Source organism: Podospora pseudopauciseta, chromosome 3, assembly GCF_035222475.1.
Source record: "Podospora pseudopauciseta strain CBS 411.78 chromosome 3, whole genome shotgun sequence".
In the NCBI taxonomy this organism is placed as follows: Eukaryota; Fungi; Ascomycota; class Sordariomycetes; order Sordariales; family Podosporaceae; genus Podospora; species Podospora pseudopauciseta.
Genome location: NC_085893.1, coordinates 143,296 through 161,446, shown reverse-complemented (window position 1 = coordinate 161,446; position 18,151 = coordinate 143,296). Strand labels below are relative to the sequence as shown.

The 18,151-nt window shown below is 54.1% G+C and overlaps 7 protein-coding genes across 7 annotated transcripts; 5 read left to right on the top strand and 2 right to left on the bottom strand.

Moving 5' to 3' along the window:
- Positions 1-654: 654 nt before the first annotated feature.
- Positions 655-2,677, top strand: QC763_300460 (uncharacterized protein). The gene is made up of 2 exons (XM_062910511.1): positions 655-1,534; positions 1,607-2,677. The coding sequence occupies exons 1-2, from the start codon at positions 1,287-1,289 to the stop codon at positions 2,598-2,600; spliced, it is 1,242 nt and encodes a 413-aa protein (XP_062766430.1). The 5' UTR covers positions 655-1,286; the 3' UTR covers positions 2,601-2,677.
- On the bottom strand, positions 2,629-4,597 carry QC763_300420 (uncharacterized protein). The gene is made up of 3 exons (XM_062910510.1): positions 4,270-4,597; positions 3,684-4,204; positions 2,629-3,616 (listed from the first exon to the last, which is right to left on the bottom strand). Exons 1-3 carry the CDS (start codon positions 4,471-4,473, stop codon positions 3,040-3,042), a joined length of 1,302 nt encoding a protein of 433 aa, XP_062766429.1. The 5' UTR covers positions 4,474-4,597; the 3' UTR covers positions 2,629-3,039.
- A 920-nt stretch (positions 4,598-5,517) lies between these two features.
- Positions 5,518-6,360, top strand: QC763_300415 (uncharacterized protein; the record flags this gene model as incomplete). Its single annotated transcript, XM_062910509.1, has 1 exon — positions 5,518-6,360. The coding sequence occupies one exon, from the start codon at positions 5,518-5,520 to the stop codon at positions 6,358-6,360; it is 843 nt and encodes a 280-aa protein (XP_062766428.1).
- A 728-nt stretch (positions 6,361-7,088) lies between these two features.
- On the bottom strand, positions 7,089-7,705 carry PAK5 (Serine/threonine-protein kinase PAK 5; the record flags this gene model as incomplete). The annotated part of the gene is made up of 2 exons (XM_062910508.1): positions 7,089-7,611; positions 7,677-7,705. 2 exons carry the CDS (start codon positions 7,703-7,705, stop codon positions 7,089-7,091), a joined length of 552 nt encoding a protein of 183 aa, XP_062766427.1.
- Positions 7,706-8,450: 745 nt separating this feature from the next.
- Positions 8,451-10,299, top strand: QC763_300410 (uncharacterized protein; the record flags this gene model as incomplete). Its single annotated transcript, XM_062910507.1, has 3 exons — positions 8,451-8,499; positions 8,558-9,701; positions 9,759-10,299. 3 exons carry the CDS (start codon positions 8,451-8,453, stop codon positions 10,297-10,299), a joined length of 1,734 nt encoding a protein of 577 aa, XP_062766426.1.
- A 5,420-nt stretch (positions 10,300-15,719) lies between these two features.
- QC763_0047150 (uncharacterized protein) lies at positions 15,720-16,807 on the top strand (the record flags this gene model as incomplete). The annotated part of the gene is made up of 2 exons (XM_062905706.1): positions 15,720-15,858; positions 16,656-16,807. The coding sequence occupies 2 exons, from the start codon at positions 15,720-15,722 to the stop codon at positions 16,805-16,807; spliced, it is 291 nt and encodes a 96-aa protein (XP_062766425.1).
- Positions 16,808-16,931: 124 nt separating this feature from the next.
- On the top strand, positions 16,932-18,136 carry QC763_0047140 (uncharacterized protein; the record flags this gene model as incomplete). Its single annotated transcript, XM_062905705.1, has 3 exons — positions 16,932-17,355; positions 17,666-17,941; positions 18,057-18,136. The coding sequence occupies 3 exons, from the start codon at positions 16,932-16,934 to the stop codon at positions 18,134-18,136; spliced, it is 780 nt and encodes a 259-aa protein (XP_062766424.1).
- Positions 18,137-18,151: the final 15 nt, after the last annotated feature.

The following is an 18,151-nucleotide window of genomic DNA, read 5'->3' as shown; positions in this document are numbered from 1 at the left end:
ATTCCTGAACCGGATGATATAAACGAGACTGACGATCCAGGGTCCACTCTAGAGACCTGGCTCAACGCTCGTTTGGCTGCAACCTCGTTTGTGTCTTAGGTAACGTACAGTTGGATGCCGGCATATGTTCTGCATGGTCCTTCTGCACACCGACAGTTTGTACTGACGGAGGTCATCTAGGTACCGGGGTGTCAGGGGCAATGTTGACTCTCGTTATTCCCATCACCACAGCACCTGTGGGAGCTGCAATTCCCAACCTCATGAAGGCCGGGTTGCTCGAGTCCCTCTGGCTTGCGAGCAATGCAGGTTTTGGTCGCGGTCAAGCATCATATCAGAAGATTACAACACAACCCCAAGACCCTTCTCAGCCCAACAAATTACGGTTGAGCTAGGGACTCTCCGTCTTGACTCTCACCTCACCACCCGGTCGCCCCTTTCCGGTGACATCGTCGTCCGCTGGATGGAGTTTTGAATGAATCATGGTCGTTGCAATTGTGTGCCTGATTGGACCGAACCCCAGTACCGGGTCTTGGGTGGAGTGGCAATCCATAGGTACACTAGTGCGTGTGACGGGAATAAGAGCCTGCAGTAGGTAGTGCAGACACGGGCAACGACTGCCGCCCCTGCTGTTCTGTCCTTCTCCCCGCCAGCTTAGATCGTCATGCGCATCTGGAGGGAGTCTTGAAATGGAATACCAGTCTCGGGTCCTACCATGGAATGAAAGAGAAGCCCTGGCATCTGTCAGGCCTCGCCTCATGTTGTTTTATTACACTCTGCATCGACTTTTCACCACCTGCTGGCAACTTGAAGTCCTTGCTTTCCCTCCGTGCCTTCTTCTTTGGCCGAAAAGACCCACGGTCGGGGATCAACAAGGGTTCAAAGTGGAATGGATCCCTGGGATTTGGGAATTTCCACCCCGGCCTTGTCCCAGCGAAAATGCAACTTGCGCTGGTGCCCATTGGCTGGTGGCTGAATCCAGGACCACGGGCAGGGAATCGTGAGGTCAGGCATCATGAAGGGGCACAGTGGGAAAATGGACCACTTCGACGATACTATGCAGGATACAGAATGCTATGCAGTAGCCTTCACTCGGCATTTGGTTCTATTGAACACTTGAACCACTCTTTGGGTTCGACCCCGAGCATGCCATAACCTCATATCTTCCCTCCACCGGTGGTATTTATGATCACGCCCTCCCCCTTCTTCACCCAGAGCGAAAACGTGGCAGCGCTCCAATTTCCCCCTTGACGAACGCCCATCCTTTCCTCATCACCCATCAGCCAAACATGAAGGCCGCCAGCATTCTCGGATCTGTCCTCCTGGCAGCTGTCTCCGTTCAGGGGCATGTCGTCCCACAGGCCAGAGACACCCCGGTCGAGGACCTCGCGTCTGAGGAGCCATCGCAGATCACTTCGCTGCTTGAGGAAGCCAAGGCGAAAGTCATCAACCAGGTCGCCCTCAATGAGCGCAAGATGCGCAAGCGCGGGCTTACGCCATCTTGCACAGTTGACAAATTGCGGTTTCGTCGGGAGTAGTAAGTCGATCTTCATCATCCCCAGTTCCTACCATTCAAGATCTTTCCTCGGACCACTGACCAGACAACCAGTGGTTCTCTCTCGACCTCTGAGCGTCTCGCCTACGTCAACGCTGTCAAGTGTCTCCAGACCCTTCCCCCTCTCACACCTGCCAGTGTCGCGCCGGGAGCAAGGTCTCGGTTCGATGACTTTATCGTGACCCATATCCAGCAAACCCTCAACATCCACTTCAGCGGCAACTTCCAGCCATGGCATCGGTGGTACGTCTACCAGTACGAGAAGGCCCTCCGTGAGGAGTGCGGCTACAACGGGTCTCAGCCCTACTGGGACTGGCCCAAGTACTCGTCGGCCCCTCAAGACTCCCCCCTCTTTAACGGCGACCCTTACAGTCTCGGTGGCAACGGGGAGTACATCCCTCATGAGGGCCCCGTCATCGTGCCTCCTCCCGGCGTCGGCGGCGGCAACATCCAGCTTCCCGCCGGCCTCGGAGGCGGCTATGTCACGACTGGCCCCTTCGCCAACATGACCATCAACTTGGGACCCGTCGGTGGTCTGGAGGGAGTGCCTGCTGGTCCTCTCGGTGGTCTTGGTTACAACCCGCGCGGTCTCAAGAGAGACATCGGCCCGGCTATGAACCAGCGCTACGCCAATTGGACCACCGTCCTCACCCTCCTCTCTCAGCCCAACATTGATGCCTTCCGCCACGTCTCCGAAGGTGTCCCCTACACCCCCGAGATCGGTCCCCACGGAGGCATGCACTATAACATCGGTGGTGATCCTGGCGGTGATCTCTTCACCTCCCCTGGTGATCCCGCCTTCTGGGTGCATCACGGCCAGATGGATCGCATGTGGGCCGTGTGGCAGGCCCTGGGCTCTCCCTTCAGCACCATCCGCTACACCGACCTGGGTTCTGGTCCTTATGCCCACCAGAGCTGGGCCAACGAGCCTCCTTCCCCCTTGACTCCCCTGACCGAGGTCCTTGACATGGGCTATGCTGCCCCGTCGACCACCATTGCCAACGTCATGTCCACCACTGGCGGGGAGTTCTGCTACTTTTACCTCTAGCGCAGATCGAGATTATGTAGATTGGTATGGGAGATGAATCCAGTGTGTGTAGTTGATGTCTAATGCCAATGTCTTCTCCATTCCTCCGCTCTCCCGTGCTGTTGTTCTAGTAAAGATACACAAACTCGTCGTTCTCCAGATCAGTCAAGTCATCAAATGCTCTTTCTCCCACTCTTGCATCGGATCTTGCCACGCTCACGTCCCCTACCCGCGCCGGCTTTCCTCTTCCCACTCGTCTCCTTTCCTGCCTCTTGTTGAGTCCAGCCAAAACCCCAACCTGAACCAAAACAAGGACAAGCATGGCAGCAAACACCCCCATCGTGGTTCGCAAACCAGGCAGGTAAGCCGGCGCATCTTGAGTCCGAAACAGCAATGGTCCGACGATATTTCCGGTCGAAGACGCAGCGTTGTACAAGGACATGACGGCTGCTCGCTTAGTCTAACCTGCTGTGTTGGCCAGTATCCACGATACAACCAGCGTGTTGCAGCCAAAGATGAAAGCAAGACAGTAGAATCCTGCCAAAAGGCCTCCTGTTTGATTCTGACTGCGAGGAAGAGTGTACAGAGTCGTCAGCCCAGCCAGGATGATGAGGATCATGGCGCACAAGGTCGGGGCTTTAAGTCTCAGCCTTACTGCCCCCCAGGCCGTGAACATGATGACGAGATATTGCATGACGCCAAATGGGATGTTGAGGAGAGTGGTGGTGTATTTATCGTAGCCAAGCCCGGAGAGGATGAGGGGACCAAACGTGACGGTGACCTGAGCCCCGAGGTTGTTTCCCAGTGCCATTCCCAAGAATAACCAAGTTTTGATGTCTAACAAGACTTCTCGTATTTGCTTCCATTTCCAGTTTTCTTTTGTGGAGGATGAGCCTGTTTGGTTGCCTCTTACTCTTTCCAGCGCCCCAATCTTTTGAGACTCGGTTAGGAACCGAGCAGAGTGAATGTCGTTGTCCAGTCTGAGGTAAACAAAGGGGACGGTAATGACTGTGAGTATTCCGGTGGACAAGAAGATCCTGCGCATGTCCGCGAATCAGGGTCAGCGATCCAATGGATTGGGTTCCTGAAGGGTTGAAAACGCACCATTGCCACCCTCTAAGTCCACCATGTCCCTCCCCGACCCTCCCCAGTCCGAACGACAACAAAGCTGCAAACACGGTCCCCAACCCATTGGTCCCATACCAAGCCGCCACTCTCAAAGGCTGCTCCCCCCTCGTGTACCAATGCCCAGTAATAACACTAAACAGCGGTAAACACCCCCCCTCAAACACCCCCAAAAAGAACCTCGCAGTCATGAGCTGGGCAAAGTCCCTGCAAAACGGAGTGGCAGTCTGCGCCAGACCCCATCCCAAAACCAAGGCTGGCATCAGCACCCGGTGCGGCACCCTTACGATAAGCCATGAGGAGACAGGCTGGATGACCAGCTGGGCAATCGGAGCGATGGCGCCAACGAGAGAGTACTGGTTACCGCGCAGGTCAAGGTCCTCGGGCAGGCCAAAGATGGCGCTGAAGCCCAAGACTGTCTTGTCGAGAATTTGGAGGAAATACACCCAGATGAGAAGGGGGAGGATGATGAGGTCTATTTTGCGGCGGACGGCGCGGTTCTGGGCGGTGTCAGAGAGGTAAGGGAAGGTAGATGACGAGAACTGAGAGAAGGAGTGGGCCATACCTCGGCAGCTGTCACCACGGCATTCGCATCACGGTCGATATCTCTCATTATCCCTTCGCTGCTTTCACTGAAACGAGGTAAACAAGGCTCGTTGGAGAGTGAAGAAGCCAGCAGGGGTTCGAGCCCTTCGCGTCCAACTTGAAGCTCATCTGCATGATGCGTGGCCCGCGATGGTCGAAGGAAATCGGGAACATGAAACCCCATGGCTTCGACAGAGACAGAGCGGGGAATCTCGGATCAGTTATGTTTCTGTTTCCTGCGGTTCGTCCCGTGATGGGTGAGACAGTGTTCCACGGCACGCGATGTGTGAGGGGTGGTTGAAGCTGCGGTCACAGTAAGTTGGGGGTTGGAAATGATTTGAAACACCTGGGTTAGGGTACATGTAGGTAGCTAAGCATGACAACGGCTCCAGAAGAGTGCAGCCAATGCCACAACAAATAAGACACTAAATCAAACTTTACGCAAGCTAGCTTTAACTTCATGGCTCGGTTCAATTACTAATATTCCCGGTCGAGATTCTAAGAACGAGATTCAGGGGTTCAGGGGGAGTCAAGGGTCGAGCCAAATGGTAGGGTTAGGGTTTCCCTGACAAGAGACAAACCTGTCCATCAAACTGGCTGAAAATTGTCACTAATGTGTACTGCAGGTGATTCTTTGAGAGGCTTACTTGGGGTCTCGGCAACGTTTACTTGGGAGAACCCAAGGGCTGAAAGAACGGCCTCCGTCAGCAGGATCGTTCAAATTTAGCTGCTTCATAAGCTCAGGTCTGACCCTGTGCCACATCCACCCACGAGCTAGTTAACCACGTCAAGCAGATCCTGGTCTCCCAGACTTATTCCAACGGTTGACTCAATGGTTGTATCCATTCTTACCTGGCTGCGAAGCTACTGACCAATATCTCAAAATTTCGAGAAAATCAAGGCCAGCCCAAGATTTTGGAGGAGGCCTTTGACGAAGCTGTAGGATACAGTCAAGGTAGATAGTATTTGATTTTGCAAGATTTATGCCAAAGAAACATGAGACGAGGCGTTGGGGCAAAGCCAGCTGATGCTGACGGAATGAAATTGCTTGGTTCAGGGGATTCCAATCAGACACGATTCAGCTGCAACTAAGCCAATACCTAGTGAGGCTGTTACGAAGATGTTTTGAAGAGGCAGGAATGCCAGATTTGGAGAGCATTATATGATCTTTGGAAAGGTGAGGATGAGGTGAGCCATAATTCAAAATAGGTATCATAATGCTTTGTTCATGATGAAAACACAGGTGTTTTGCAAGATAAGGTATATAAGGACACCCTACCGTCATGATTTCTTTCTTCACAGCACCAGCTTCACATCACCCCTAATATCTCGCACCCTTCACCTCACCTATTTGGCACCCACAGCCTTAGACAAATACCTACTACACCTGGTACTTCCCACCTATCTTATCATCAATATGCAGTCCAAGAACCTTCTTCTCACCGCCACTCTGGCCGCCAGCGCCATGGCCAACGAAGTCATTCTTCGCCAAGCCCAGGACGAAAACCCCGCCCCATCCACCACCCCCATCTCTGACAACAGCCAGCCCGAACCCTCCAGCACCATCTTCACAGAGTCCCAAGCCGTCGTCAGCGACGGCACCCCGGAAACCATCACCATCATCACCACCACACCACCGGGTACCACCCTCTCAACCACGACCTCTGGTGGCGCCACCTGCGGAGCCCTCGTCACCTCCTTCTACTCAGCCTTTCCCACCCCGACAGGCGCGTACTCTACCTACCTCAACTCTGTCATCTCCAAAGGCGACGTCTGTGCCCTCGTGCGCTCCGTCCCTGCCACGGTGTTGTCAGCTGCGGCTGCTTATGAGACCGCGTTGGACAATTACTTTGCTCGTCCTGAGAATTTGGAGAGCATTCTTGATGTTGGAGATTGTTTGGCTGCTACGCCCTCGCTGGCGTTGGCGGGGGCCAATTCGGCCGAGGTCAAGTTCTTGGCCAAGGCTACGGATCTGTCCAAGTGTAAGAGTGCTGCTCCGGGGATCAGCATAAGGGCGGCGGCGGTGTTGGCTTGGGTGGCGGCTGTTGCTTGTGCTTTTGGGATGATGTGAGAGGGGGAGGTTGATGTGGGGATAATTTGTTTTTTTTTTCGGGAAGTGAGATGTAGAGGTAGACAGTCAATGCATTGATGGCTTCTTCGCACTCGGGTCTTTTGATACGCCTATCAGGCATCTGTCCCTTTATTACCTATAGCATCACCTCCCTTGGGCGCCCCGCTTCCCAAGCGGTAACAATCCCCCCATCACCGCCTCCGTAAACTCCAAATGCTCGAACATACCTGAGACCCAACACAATCTCTCCATTTTGTCCCGCAATGCTTCCCTCTCCCTACTCGCCAACAACACCTCCTCCGCTGGAGGCCTCGGCAGTGCAGGCGGTGCTCTCTTGCCTCACTCCCTGGATCTGTTTGGAGATCCCTCACCACCTTCATCAACAACAATCTGCGGTATCGTAGGACTGTTCATCCGGGTTCCCGCACTGCTGTCCATGGTAATCCCCAGTGTCGGTAAACATAAACTCGGCTCTCGCGGCTTAGAGTGCTATATCAGCTGTTCCTCGGGCACCACCACCTCTTGTGCATCGCAGCACGCCTTGGACTGCTCAGTGGGGATGCAAAGTGATGGTTCCCTCGGCTTGGGAGGTCCCTCCCGTGAATGTGGTTTTGTCGGGTGATAGCTTGCAGATGGTGGGTACCTTCATCGTCTTCGTCCTCGGTCAGGGAAGAGCTTCTGAGGTCGGGATTGGAAGTCGCGCGGTACATGGTCCCGCTGGCTCCGATCTAGACAGCCAAGAAAGGCTTCTGCACTGGCAGAGGAAAGCAGCGACTTTCGGTCTCCTCCTTGGGCCTCTCACTCTTGGAAGCTTGCGACAAGACCCGACAGAACACTGGTAGGGCTGGCTGTTTCAGTCCCAAGGATATACCTGTGCCTCTGTGAACTTTGTCATACTCCACCGTCTTGTCAAACAGCTCAGGTGCCATCCACCGAAGCGTCCCAGTCACCGTCTTCCTCTTGTCAGCTCGCTCCTTGACCAAGCCCGCAACTCCAAAATCGCACAGCTGCACTTTGCGCCAAAGGTCCCGTCGGGGTGATGCTGGCGCATGTTCAGATCTGCGCGGTGGATGTTGATGATTTTGATGGCTACCAGCTTGTTCCCGTTGGTGGAAGTCGAGCCGGCTGCTTTGTAGACTCTCCAGAATGAGCCCCTTTCCGATCAGATCCTGCAGGGTGTAAGGTGGTAGGCTCAGTCGGGCACAGATACAGCCTCTAGAAATGGCATTGCAATTTGGCGCATGCGGGCTGCTGTTGTTTGGTCAAGGTTCCTTAGGTAGTTGCGCGGCCGTTGCATGTCCGCTCCGAGCCGTCACCGGTACCTGGCTTGAGTCGGCTTTCCCATGGTACGTAAGGAACAATGGAAGAGTGAGTTTGATGATCGGAAAAGCCAGTTTTCTAAAAGTCGCAGATGGATACACCGGATATGAATGAGGTAGCATTTCTCTCGTCCTCATAGCTACACATCATGCAGAAAGAGAGGGACATCGAATTTGGGTAATTTGAAATCACATTTCTCACAAATAGCCGTCTTTTCCCGGATTGACGGTTATAGGTATGTTTACAATGCACTTTTACCCCTTATCACCTCCTGTTGCCCCCTTTGTCTGACCCCGAAATGGATGCTGCTTAGAAATAGACACTGATGGCAATACTGGTTAATGGGAAACCCTATGCTTGCTGGTGCAATTGAGGGGAAACTCGATTTTTGGATTGGCTCATCGCAGGGAAACAAGTATACACTCATCAGCCAGACAACTCGGCTTTCCTAGATACCTTACCGTATACCTATGTAGACTGTTATCAGCCACGTACGTAGTCTTCCTGTTGAGCTGAAGTCATGACTGGGCTGTTGATTGGTGTGATGTTGTCAGAATTTCTGGGCGTGCACCAAAGCTGGAAATAGTGGCTGGCTCAAGGCACAGTATTGGGTGACAAGGCAGCTTTGGACGCGGGGTTCAAAATGCTCTTAAACTGTCTTTCCTTCTGGGACATGTCCAAAAGCAACCGAGAACACCTGGATATGTTTGGGTCAATAGCAGACACAGTTCTTGATACATTCTATCCGGTGAAGAGTCGAGAGATCCACAATGGCCAGAGGTGAAGAGAACAGTAACTCCCAAGAGAAATCTCAAGGGGGCAAGTCAACCAACCAACCTTTTTCTATGAACTAGTCAACGCTAACGGCCTCTCCCAGTCACACAAGATTACGCAGCTCATGTCGAATCCGAGGATGAACAAACCCGCTATGCAGCAACTTGGAAGCCGGTTTCAGTTCGGCCTCTCACCATCGCAATCCTCGCGATTCTTCAACTTGTTCCATTTATTGTCTTGGAAATCCTTCTTCAGAAGCACAAGTCGGCCCCTTTTCAGTTCAAGACTGACGACTCGTCGTCATATGCCTCCTGGCAGTACCCAGCCATGGCCTTTTTTCTTGTCGACGGGCTGCTGTGGGAGGTCGTCTACGCCAGAACCTGTCAGCTCGAGCCATTCTACCAGCTATCACGGCCCGAGGGTGCAAGACTTGAGAGCTCGCTTGCAATGGGGTACATCAATACGATGACCTTTTTGGTGCCGGTGAAATCGGCCATGGCCCACCATTGGACCGTCTTCCTCGCCTCGGTTGTTTACTTTGCAACTTTCACACTGGCGCCGCTGCTCTCTCGGCTTGCATGGACTATGGTTTGGCCTGCGTACAGTCGTGACACGACTGTCGTGGTACTCATGCACGAATCATGGTGTCGCGTACTCGAGGTTCTCTGCCTTCTTTCTTTTGTGTGCGGCCTTGGTCTAGCCATCATTCAGAGGAGGCGGTCTGGCCTATTATCTGAGATATCCTCCATTGAGGATTTGACCCGCCTGCTATGCGACAGCCCCCAGTTTCTTTCTATGCTGAAGAAAATCCCATCTCATGCCGACAGCGGAGCCCTGCAAGAAGCCCTTCAGCATTGCCGGTTTCGACTCTCCTACAAGCAGCACCGGCGGTTAGAGCTGGTGGCCTCTGAAGATCCAAACACGGCATTCATCCCCCAGACCATTGGGATTGGGAACACAAGTTTCGACGCACACCCATTCATCCTATTCCCACCTGTTGTATGGGCAGTGCAACTGATGGTGTCGGGTGTCTACCTTCCCATTGTTCTTCTTGCAACCTTTCCTCCGGATGATTTCGAGCCGGATATCCTGAGGCCATTGTTCACAGCTCTGCTGCTGATCAACACCATCTCCTGGTCAGGAATACAAAGCAGTTTGAGCGCAATCCTGCCATTTGCCTCGTTAACAGCGCGTCGTCAGTCCAAGGAGCCTCGGGTTCGAAGCCATGACAGTCTGAAACAAATCAGGTTGGTATGCTGCCACGAGTAAGCAAAGGTATCTCCTGATAGCTAACGCCGATTAAGACAAAGATACGCCCCAGGTTCGACCCTCCTTCAAGTAACTGCGGGCTCCAGCTTGTGCCTAATGGCTTTGGGCGGATCTCTCAACCTCCAGCTCATGATGCTACTCGTCAACCCCCTCTGGGACTCCACCTTGGCAATAGTCAAAAAACAAGGGATATACGCGCCGGTGCCCGGATGCCTGCGTGGACCTGCGTTGTTGGCTCAGATACTTTCTTATATCGCTCCATTCATCTCCCTTGCCGCCTTCCTCAACGCTCTACTCTATCGGCGTGTCTTTGCGCCTCGGAGGCCGAACACTCTTCTCTCCAAGATGGTCTACTTGTGCCGAGGGGAGCACTTGCTACACGATGTCAGAGACAGTACGGCATTGGGCCTGGCTACATCCGAGGGATGCTATTCGTTCGGGTGGTTCCAAGACAGGGAGGGTCATTGGTTTGTGGGTGTGGATAGGAGGATCAACGTGGCAAAGGAGTATAAGAAGGTGGGTGAGACTGGGCCAGATGTCGATGTTGTCCAAGGGACTTACAGGCAAGAAATATAATGTGATTATGTGAGCAGGCACAACACGTAGCTAGTTCATGATGGACCTTTGTCCAGATATCACAATGGAAGCTCTCTCATGAATCAATCTTCACATGAACCCAAAGCCGACTTGCGGAGGCGTTTGCCCCGCCCGTTTGCCGGTGTCTGACTGACTGCCGGAAGACAAAGAAGAAGGCGGGCAAGACTCTTGAGACAGTCTTGAATCACGAGGAGATTTTCTACCAATCTGAGAGAAGGGCACCTATCTTCCACTTCACAGAACGAAGGATTATGCTCCGTTTTTGGTCGGCTTCATGTTTCGGCAGCGCCGGCAAGCGATGTGTTCCCATTCCATTGAGGCTTTTGTAAAATCACTGCGTCATATTGATCAACAGATTCCACCCCGGGACAGTCAGCATACCTATCTGCTCCTCAGGCTCGACATCAGCTTCCAGCAGGCGCGCAACAATTACAAGTTTTGGATGATCGGCATGATAAGCTAGGGATTGCATCACCAACGCACCCCCTCCCCCCATCCCAGGGCCGTGGATGGCGGACGATCAATGACGCCCTCTGATGAGGAAAGAAAAAATGATGCGGAAATCTCCGTCATGATACGCTAATCTAGACGGGCCTGTCTCATCGCGGAAAGAATGCTCGGGGCAAAGATGTTGAAATCTGCAATTCCCCTGGCCTCGCCCGCTCCGCCCCTTGGCTCCAATCCCTGGGCTCCAAGTGAGGGGATCGTCATCCAAGTCGCCGGCAAGGGACAAGGGTGAGTGTGAGAGGGGCGAGGCTCGGCCGGACTATACACCCATATACTAGAGAACAAACATATGCGTGGGCGGCGGCGCTCGGTGCGCTGTCTGTACATACATACCTAAGGTATGTCAGCCCTGACCTGGAATGCTCAAGAGGGGGGAAGAAAAGCAACGGCTTTTTTTCGTCACTGACAGCTGACAGGTAACGATGCAGACCACCACCAGCTCTCCTCCTCCCCCGAAGTTCACGATGTGGTGCAGCTTGGCTAGCCTCTTGGCAATGATGATCCGTCAACGAACCCCCCCTGGTCCAACATCGCCGTCCAAGCCCCCTGGCCCAAAATGGGACCGAAGGAGCAGAAGCTGGCCGACCGCGCTGCAAGCCTGCGCAAATCCTCCGGTAGATCACAGATCACACAGACAGGGCCCCCCGATTTGGAAGGGCGACTGGGTTGTGCCAAGGCGGCCTTGGCCTGAAAAGCAAATACAACGTCCCGGGCTAGAAACGAGCAATGATCGGCAAGAGATCGCCAAGCCAGGCTTTTGTTTAGTTTCGAGCGTTGGTTCCCTCTCTCTTCGCTCTCCTTTTATCAACAAGAGAAAGAAAAAGGCAGGCAAACGTGTGTCGTGCAGTGTCGTGCGGGATCCCACCCACCCACACACACACGTGAGGCGGTCAGTGACTTGCTTGCTTTGCTGGCGGCGGCCACTGACACGGTAGGTAGCTGGCGCCGCTGCACCATGCTGAGCTGAAAAATACTGCTGCACCTGCACACCATTTTCATTTCTGGGGTAACAGAAGAACAGGAGGGAAGAGACGCTAGAGACGTGTCAAGACGCCCGCCAGGGGTAAGCCGGGGTGGCATACTAAGGCAGCATCATGCTTTGAGTGAAATGCAAGATGGCGATTGATGATGGGGGACTGCCGTGCCCGGCGCCGGTGGACATGTCTGACGCGGGCCGCCGTTGAGATCGACTCAGACCGCCTCACGGAAGGGATCGGAAAAGGCCGCGACAGCAGGAGCTAGGTCATCTTCTCTCCTTGCCCCCCCTGGCAGCAGCAGACCGTTTCGTGGCCTCTGCGCCTCTCCGGCTTGGGGATGACAGCGGCAGATCATGATGCCTCCCCCTTCTGCCCAGCAGCGAACGAAACACGCCGGAGCCAAGATCGGAGAGGAAGTAATTGGGACCGCATCCTGGTCGGCGATCTGGGCAGCACATCCTAGTCAAGGCTGCGGATAACCGCACCCTAGTGGAGTGGGTAGGGGGTACGGGGGGGCTGGGAAGAAGCATTTGTTAATGAGAGGTATGTACTTGTACTTTGGGCCATCTCAACCAGTGAGCTCGCGCAAAGTGCTGATTTGTCGTGATCCCCTCTGTCTGCTTCGGCGCCGAAGCAAATCTGTACCGCAATCACAAAAATGCTGGTGGGAGGGGGGAAAATCCTTGAAGAGACCAGTGATGCAAGGCGATGTTTTCGGAAACCATCATCTCCATAGCGGTCCGACAATGGGAGATGAGAGTCGGCCTGATGATTCTCCGTCCTCCGCGATATCTGTGTTTTCGGGTTGGGTAGCTAAGGTACCTACCTGCCTACCTACCTGCCTACCAGAGACGCTCGCATGGTTGAGGATGCACAAACAGGGCCCCGGAGTTCTTCCACGCTCCCGTAACTTCAGGGCCTTATTACATCCACTTTCAGAGCTCGGATGAGGGCGTTTGCAGCAGCGTTTCTGCGGTCTGCCGGTCAAGAAAGCTCTCTGTTTGGCTCTTGAGCTTTCCCACCGCGGGTGTCTGCGTAAGGGAAGACAAAGCTGCGGAAAGCGGCAGCATCTTGCACACCCCATCTAGTGTATATGTTCCCAGCAATCTGGTTATGCTTATACCTTGGGAGCAGACCAGAGGCAACCGGAAGAGGGGGGCTTATATCATGGGAGGACATCTTGAGGAGCACGGGGTGGAGGCCGGCCAAGAATGCTACTAAATAAGCACTGGCTCAGAGCAGGATGCCGTCATCTCAACGGCTTTTCCACCCAGAGCAGCTCAGTTTGAGATGTCGTCGAAGCAAGGCGCTATCGGCCTCGTCTGAAAAATCCGAAAAACGTGTCTCCAACAACAAGAGACACGCCCTCTTCCCTGCCCCACCTCACTATGGGATGTCTAAGATCTGGCAGCCGACCAAGCTCTGGCTCGGGGCGTTGCATCCGAAATCAACACTGTGTTTCACCTTCTGCTCTGGTCCGGACTGCCCAGCAGATAACCGCTGGGCTTTTCTTTTCGCTGGTCGGGTAGCTGTCGCCGGTAGGGTGACAAAAGTTCTCGTGCGTGTACCGCCTTGTCGTAAGGTAGGTAGGTAGGTAGGTAGGTAGGTAGGTAAGTAGGTATCGTATCATCACGGACCTCACCGCCATTAAGAAGGGCCAGATACAGCGGGTTTCCAGCGTCGCGAATAAGACCCAGCCGCCGGAAATGAGAATCCAGATCGCCGCCGCCCCTGCCTGATGCTCAGAGTGGAAGATGCCGGGCCATGCACTCGCCATCTCTTGTTCAACATTTTGTCACTTGTGCCATACGGGCGTAAGGCTACACATGGTACAAGGAGCAGCTGTGACCCAGCTCCATATTGACCTTGTCGCATTGCTGCAGGATCGAGGGATAGACCGAGATGATGTGAACTGCCGGCTGCTCGCAGATGGTAATGACATGATTGCGATGCTGGGGCCATATGAGCATACCTACATTACCTACCTGCGAGCAGACTCAGAGGTTAGCAGACCTCGGAGGAGACTGCCAGCTTTGTTCCACGCAAACGCATGGCACAGAGTGGTACATGGAACCACGCACCTAGAATTATCAGAGCTTGACCCAGGCACGTTTTTCAAGTAGAAGGCAAGAAGCTAGGAACGCCTGTCTATGCCGTTGTTGATTGTGCAACAGCCTTGGGAAAGCGAGCGCTCCAAGGCGAGTATACGGCCGTTCCGTTGACCGTGATAACCAGAGCGCTGGAAGGAAACCTACCGTACCTACCTGTCCAAGGAGGTTAAGGTACCTCCGTTCCAACCCTGACCCGGACCCAAGATGGCCTCTATGCTGGGCCGGTCGGCTGCTGGGGTTGGGATCAGAATGAGGCTGCCAGATCTGCGACCACAACACTGTAGCCATGCATGATCTCGAGTGTCGATAGTTACTAGCACACTCTGCACCTGTTTTTGTCCCACCTCTTATATGCAGGCTCGTCTAGGATGTATGTGCACGACCATCATTGTGTTTCTGGCCACGATTGACACCCAAGGTAGGTAGGTAGGTAGGTAGGTAGGTAGGTAGGTAGGTAGATGATAGACAGACAGAATGGCTTGAGATCTGCGACATGATGTGTAGTGGCGCGGGTCAAATACCGAAATCTGCCGGCTTCCTCCGAACGGCGGCAATGGGAACTGCACAACCCGGATAACGGCCACAGCGCCTCGATCCGTCGAGTACCCGTACCTGGGGTCGAAGGGTGCACAAGGCCCCAGGAGCCCGTGTCACGCCAAAGCCGGGACCGCTGGACGGGACTCGACGCGCGGATAATGGCGGTTACCCGCGACTCCCCGGGGCCATATCAATGGGAATCGACGTTGCACTGGGGCTTCGGGCGCTGTGCGGGAGGGCGTCGAATCTGAAGCTGGCTTGTACGGCCGTAGGTGGTGGCAAAGGAGTTGCGAGGTAGGGATAGCCCCGTGAACGAGACCTCTTACATACCTCCTTACATGACCATGACCTTGGTGGTGGTGTAAGTGATGAGCACCTCGACCACTGATCATCTCCGGAGCCCTCGGTGTGCCCGGTATAGGTGGGCAGTGGGTTTTTGACAAAGTGTGTGATTAAAGGCCTTGTTGGATGCTCAAGGTAGGCAGGCAGTTAGGTCTGGATTTGATAATCAACTGGTTTGAACAAAGAAGCGGACAACGTCTTGTCTAAAGAAGGGAGGCAATTCTTTAACCTGTTGCCTCTGAAAACTCTTTGTTTATATGCGCAGCTGAATGAGCGTTTTTGTTACATACCTTAGTTCTCCTCAGGTACCTGACCGACTTATCCCTGTGGTCTCCAGCATCAGGTCGCCACCAACCTATGCAAGACGACGGAAACCCTAGGGCACCAGGGACTGGCCACCGATTTCGTTGCGCGGATGACTGCGGTGAGCATGCCCTCCCATTCGCTGCGACCGTGATACAGTTGCTGACAGTGCCGCAGGCGATATCCCTATGGTGGTTACGGCTCATGTTCACTGGCAGCAGATGCCACAGGCGTCTATTCTTGTCAGGATGGTCGACACGTTTCACCATGCCCCAGCCCTTGTCATCGCCGCCAAGAGCTCATGGGATCCCGGGCTGCCGTCTCCTGAGGCCGGAGATGCTGGTCCCTGGCCTCCGAGGCCGATGGTGATGGCCCTGGGTAGGTAGGTATTTGTAAGAAACAGAAGGCCTGGCAACAGCAACCTCGCCCTCGCCCAGGAGCCAGATGCATCATGCAACAGGGCCTACGCCCGTAGCTGCCACAGGCAATATTTCCTGTTCAACCACACTTTCTTCTGCCCAGTGATGCTTGATCCCGGAAGAGACATGCAGCCAGCATCACTCACACAGGGAAGAGATACCCCGCGGTACACTCTGGCCGGCTCGACCCTCGACGTGGTGCCATGTCAACCGGGGTACTCGCTGCTGCAACATTCTATCTGCGGCCGTGGCTGCTGTCGTGGCTGGACGCGATAGTGCTCCTGGACATCAACTGCTGGTGTGATGTGCGCTTTGGCCTCATCAACCTTTGGCAACGTCGTGGTAAGGTATGGATATCACCAGCCCAGAGGCTTTATGTATCGAGCACTCCTTCTCATATCTCACCTACCTTACCTTGACCAACCTCGACCAACTTTCAAAACTGCCTAGGTATTCTTATTCGAGAAAGCGCAGGCTACTTCTAGGTGGCAGATTCAGTGAGTTTCCTCTCCAGCCTCTCCAACAGCCGCCGGCCCCAGACTGCCCTATTTGGAACCCACTTCCGGGTCGGAAATACATCAATGGTGGTGTCCTGCCCCGGATCATCAGTCACCCACCCCACGGCGATCCAGTTCCCCCAGCTAACCTACCAATGAGCCAGAGACTGAACGGCCCTATTATACAGCCGCCAGCCGCCCACGCCCGCACATTTTCCAGCCTGCCACAGCGAGCGAGCACAGACTGGCGCCTAGGCGGCAGGATAGGTTTTATTTTTATTTTTATTTTATTTTTTGAAGCATTTTATTTGCGCGCGGGGAGGCGGGAGCACGGTTGCTGCTGGTTCTATCAAACCAGGTAGCTTTACCTTAGCTAGCGGGAAGGACGGCGCCATTCAGAACCTCTTTTTGGCCGGATCGCCACCAACTGAGCAACTGACGGTCGTGGAAGTGCCGGACGACGACCAAGCGTCGCATTCTCGATCACAGGGATTAGCTTATTGCAGCACAGCTGATCTGGGGTCCAAGATCCGCCAAAGACGATCATCTCCCCCCCCCACCACCCCCTGCCCGTGCAGCTGCTCCTTCAGGTTGGCTGCCCCACTGCCATCCAATAGTAAACACTACTGACAAGGCTTGCAGGGGCGCCTAACCAATTTCACCCTCTGAGCAGCCTCCATTCGGCCAACTCTGCCCCAGACGGTCCCCGAGTACCACCCCCGGGCGTGGACATAGCCACAACCACCACCAACCTCTGCCCGCCCACTTACACGCACACCAACACGGCGAGGTAAGTACCAGTACAAGCACAGCTCCCTACCTTGCTACCTAGTGTTTCTTTTTCCTTGTCTTTTTGGGCTGCGTCCCGAGGCTTTTCGTCGTTGGGCTTGGCTGCAAAGTTGCTGCTGGCTCTATCAAATGGTCATCTCATCTCATCTGCACACCTTCAACCTCCACCTCTGCTCCGCGGCAACATCGCCTTTTGCTTTTGTTCAAGGACGGGGGGAAAGGGGCCATCATTCCTACACCTATCGGGTACCGGTCTCCACCACGGAACCACCCTCCCAGCGACCCTTGCATGATCCCCATCTCGACAAAGACCATGGAATCTTGCATTCAACGGTTGAATCACTTGCAATCCCTGTGTATCACCCGCGCGCCAGAGAAACCTACCGTCTGTCCTCCGTCGTCGTCACCTGCTTCTTCTGCCCAGCCAAACGCACCCGGAATCCGGCCCCAGGACGTGCCGATTGCTCGCTGCGAGTGTCGTCGAGAGCAGGACTCCCGGACAGCATTCCTCGGGACCACTTGATCCAACCCTCCCCAAAAATGCAAGCTGCTGGTCCGTGTTGATCCTCCCGTGTCTTCACTGGCATCATCTTCACCCTTTCTCCCACACATTAGGGATCCCTTACCCCAAAACATCCAACGACGTGGTGTTTCGACCTTGTCTTGTCTTTGCACCCTTTTTCCCTCTTGTCTCTCCAAGGATCCACAGCGGACGAACCGGTTACGGGAACCTGCTGCTCTTCCCTTCAGCATCTGATTGCAGAGACGCTCGATATCTGACTACGTATGCGAACAGGTTCGGGATAGCTGCATACAGTCAAATCTCGCCTCTCGTTCCTCTGCGCTCACGAACCACGGTTCAGGCTGGAAGAGAAAGGGTTCGTGTCACCAAATCTTCACGAGGGGCTATCCCTGCGACGGCATCCGAGTGCGGGCTGACCGAGCTTTTATTTTGCAGTTTTCGGTTGGGCATTCTTTGAACGGGTTGGTCTCCGAAAAGGAGGTGCTTCTTTTTTATTTGAAGGAGGTGATATCACAACGAAGGCATCCAAACGGCGCTGTTTCGATACAAAAGAGTCCGGAAGACGGAAGACCTAGAGTCTGCTTCTCTGTGCCGAGCGACTTACCATCATTTCAAGGTAGGCCAGTTTCCCAACCGCGGTGTCAATCAACACGGTATGAATGGACCGAGCAGAAATGTTGAGCAAAATACCTAACTGAAAAAAAGAAAAAGAAATAAAAAAAGAGACACAGGTTTCCTCGTTGATATTGACAATCCTGATCTCGAAACTCGGCCAACTCGATCACGGCCGCAGAGAACACATCTTACTTGAATTATTCGGCACAAA

Excerpts from the sequence above, each read along its gene's own strand:
- QC763_300460 (XM_062910511.1), top strand. The coding sequence starts at position 1,287 with ATGAAGGCCGCCAGCATTCTCGGATCTGTCCTCCTGGCAGCTGTCTCC. Across the intron at positions 1,535-1,606 it reads TTGCGGTTTCGTCGGGAGTA|TGGTTCTCTCTCGACCTCTG; the intron begins GTAAGTCGATCT and ends CCAGACAACCAG.
- QC763_300420 (XM_062910510.1), bottom strand. The coding sequence starts at position 4,473 with ATGGGGTTTCATGTTCCCGATTTCCTTCGACCATCGCGGGCCACGCAT. Across the intron at positions 4,205-4,269 it reads CCGTGGTGACAGCTGCCGAG|AACCGCGCCGTCCGCCGCAA; the intron begins GTATGGCCCACT and ends GACACCGCCCAG. Across the intron at positions 3,617-3,683 it reads GGACTTAGAGGGTGGCAATG|GATCTTCTTGTCCACCGGAA; the intron begins GTGCGTTTTCAA and ends GGACATGCGCAG.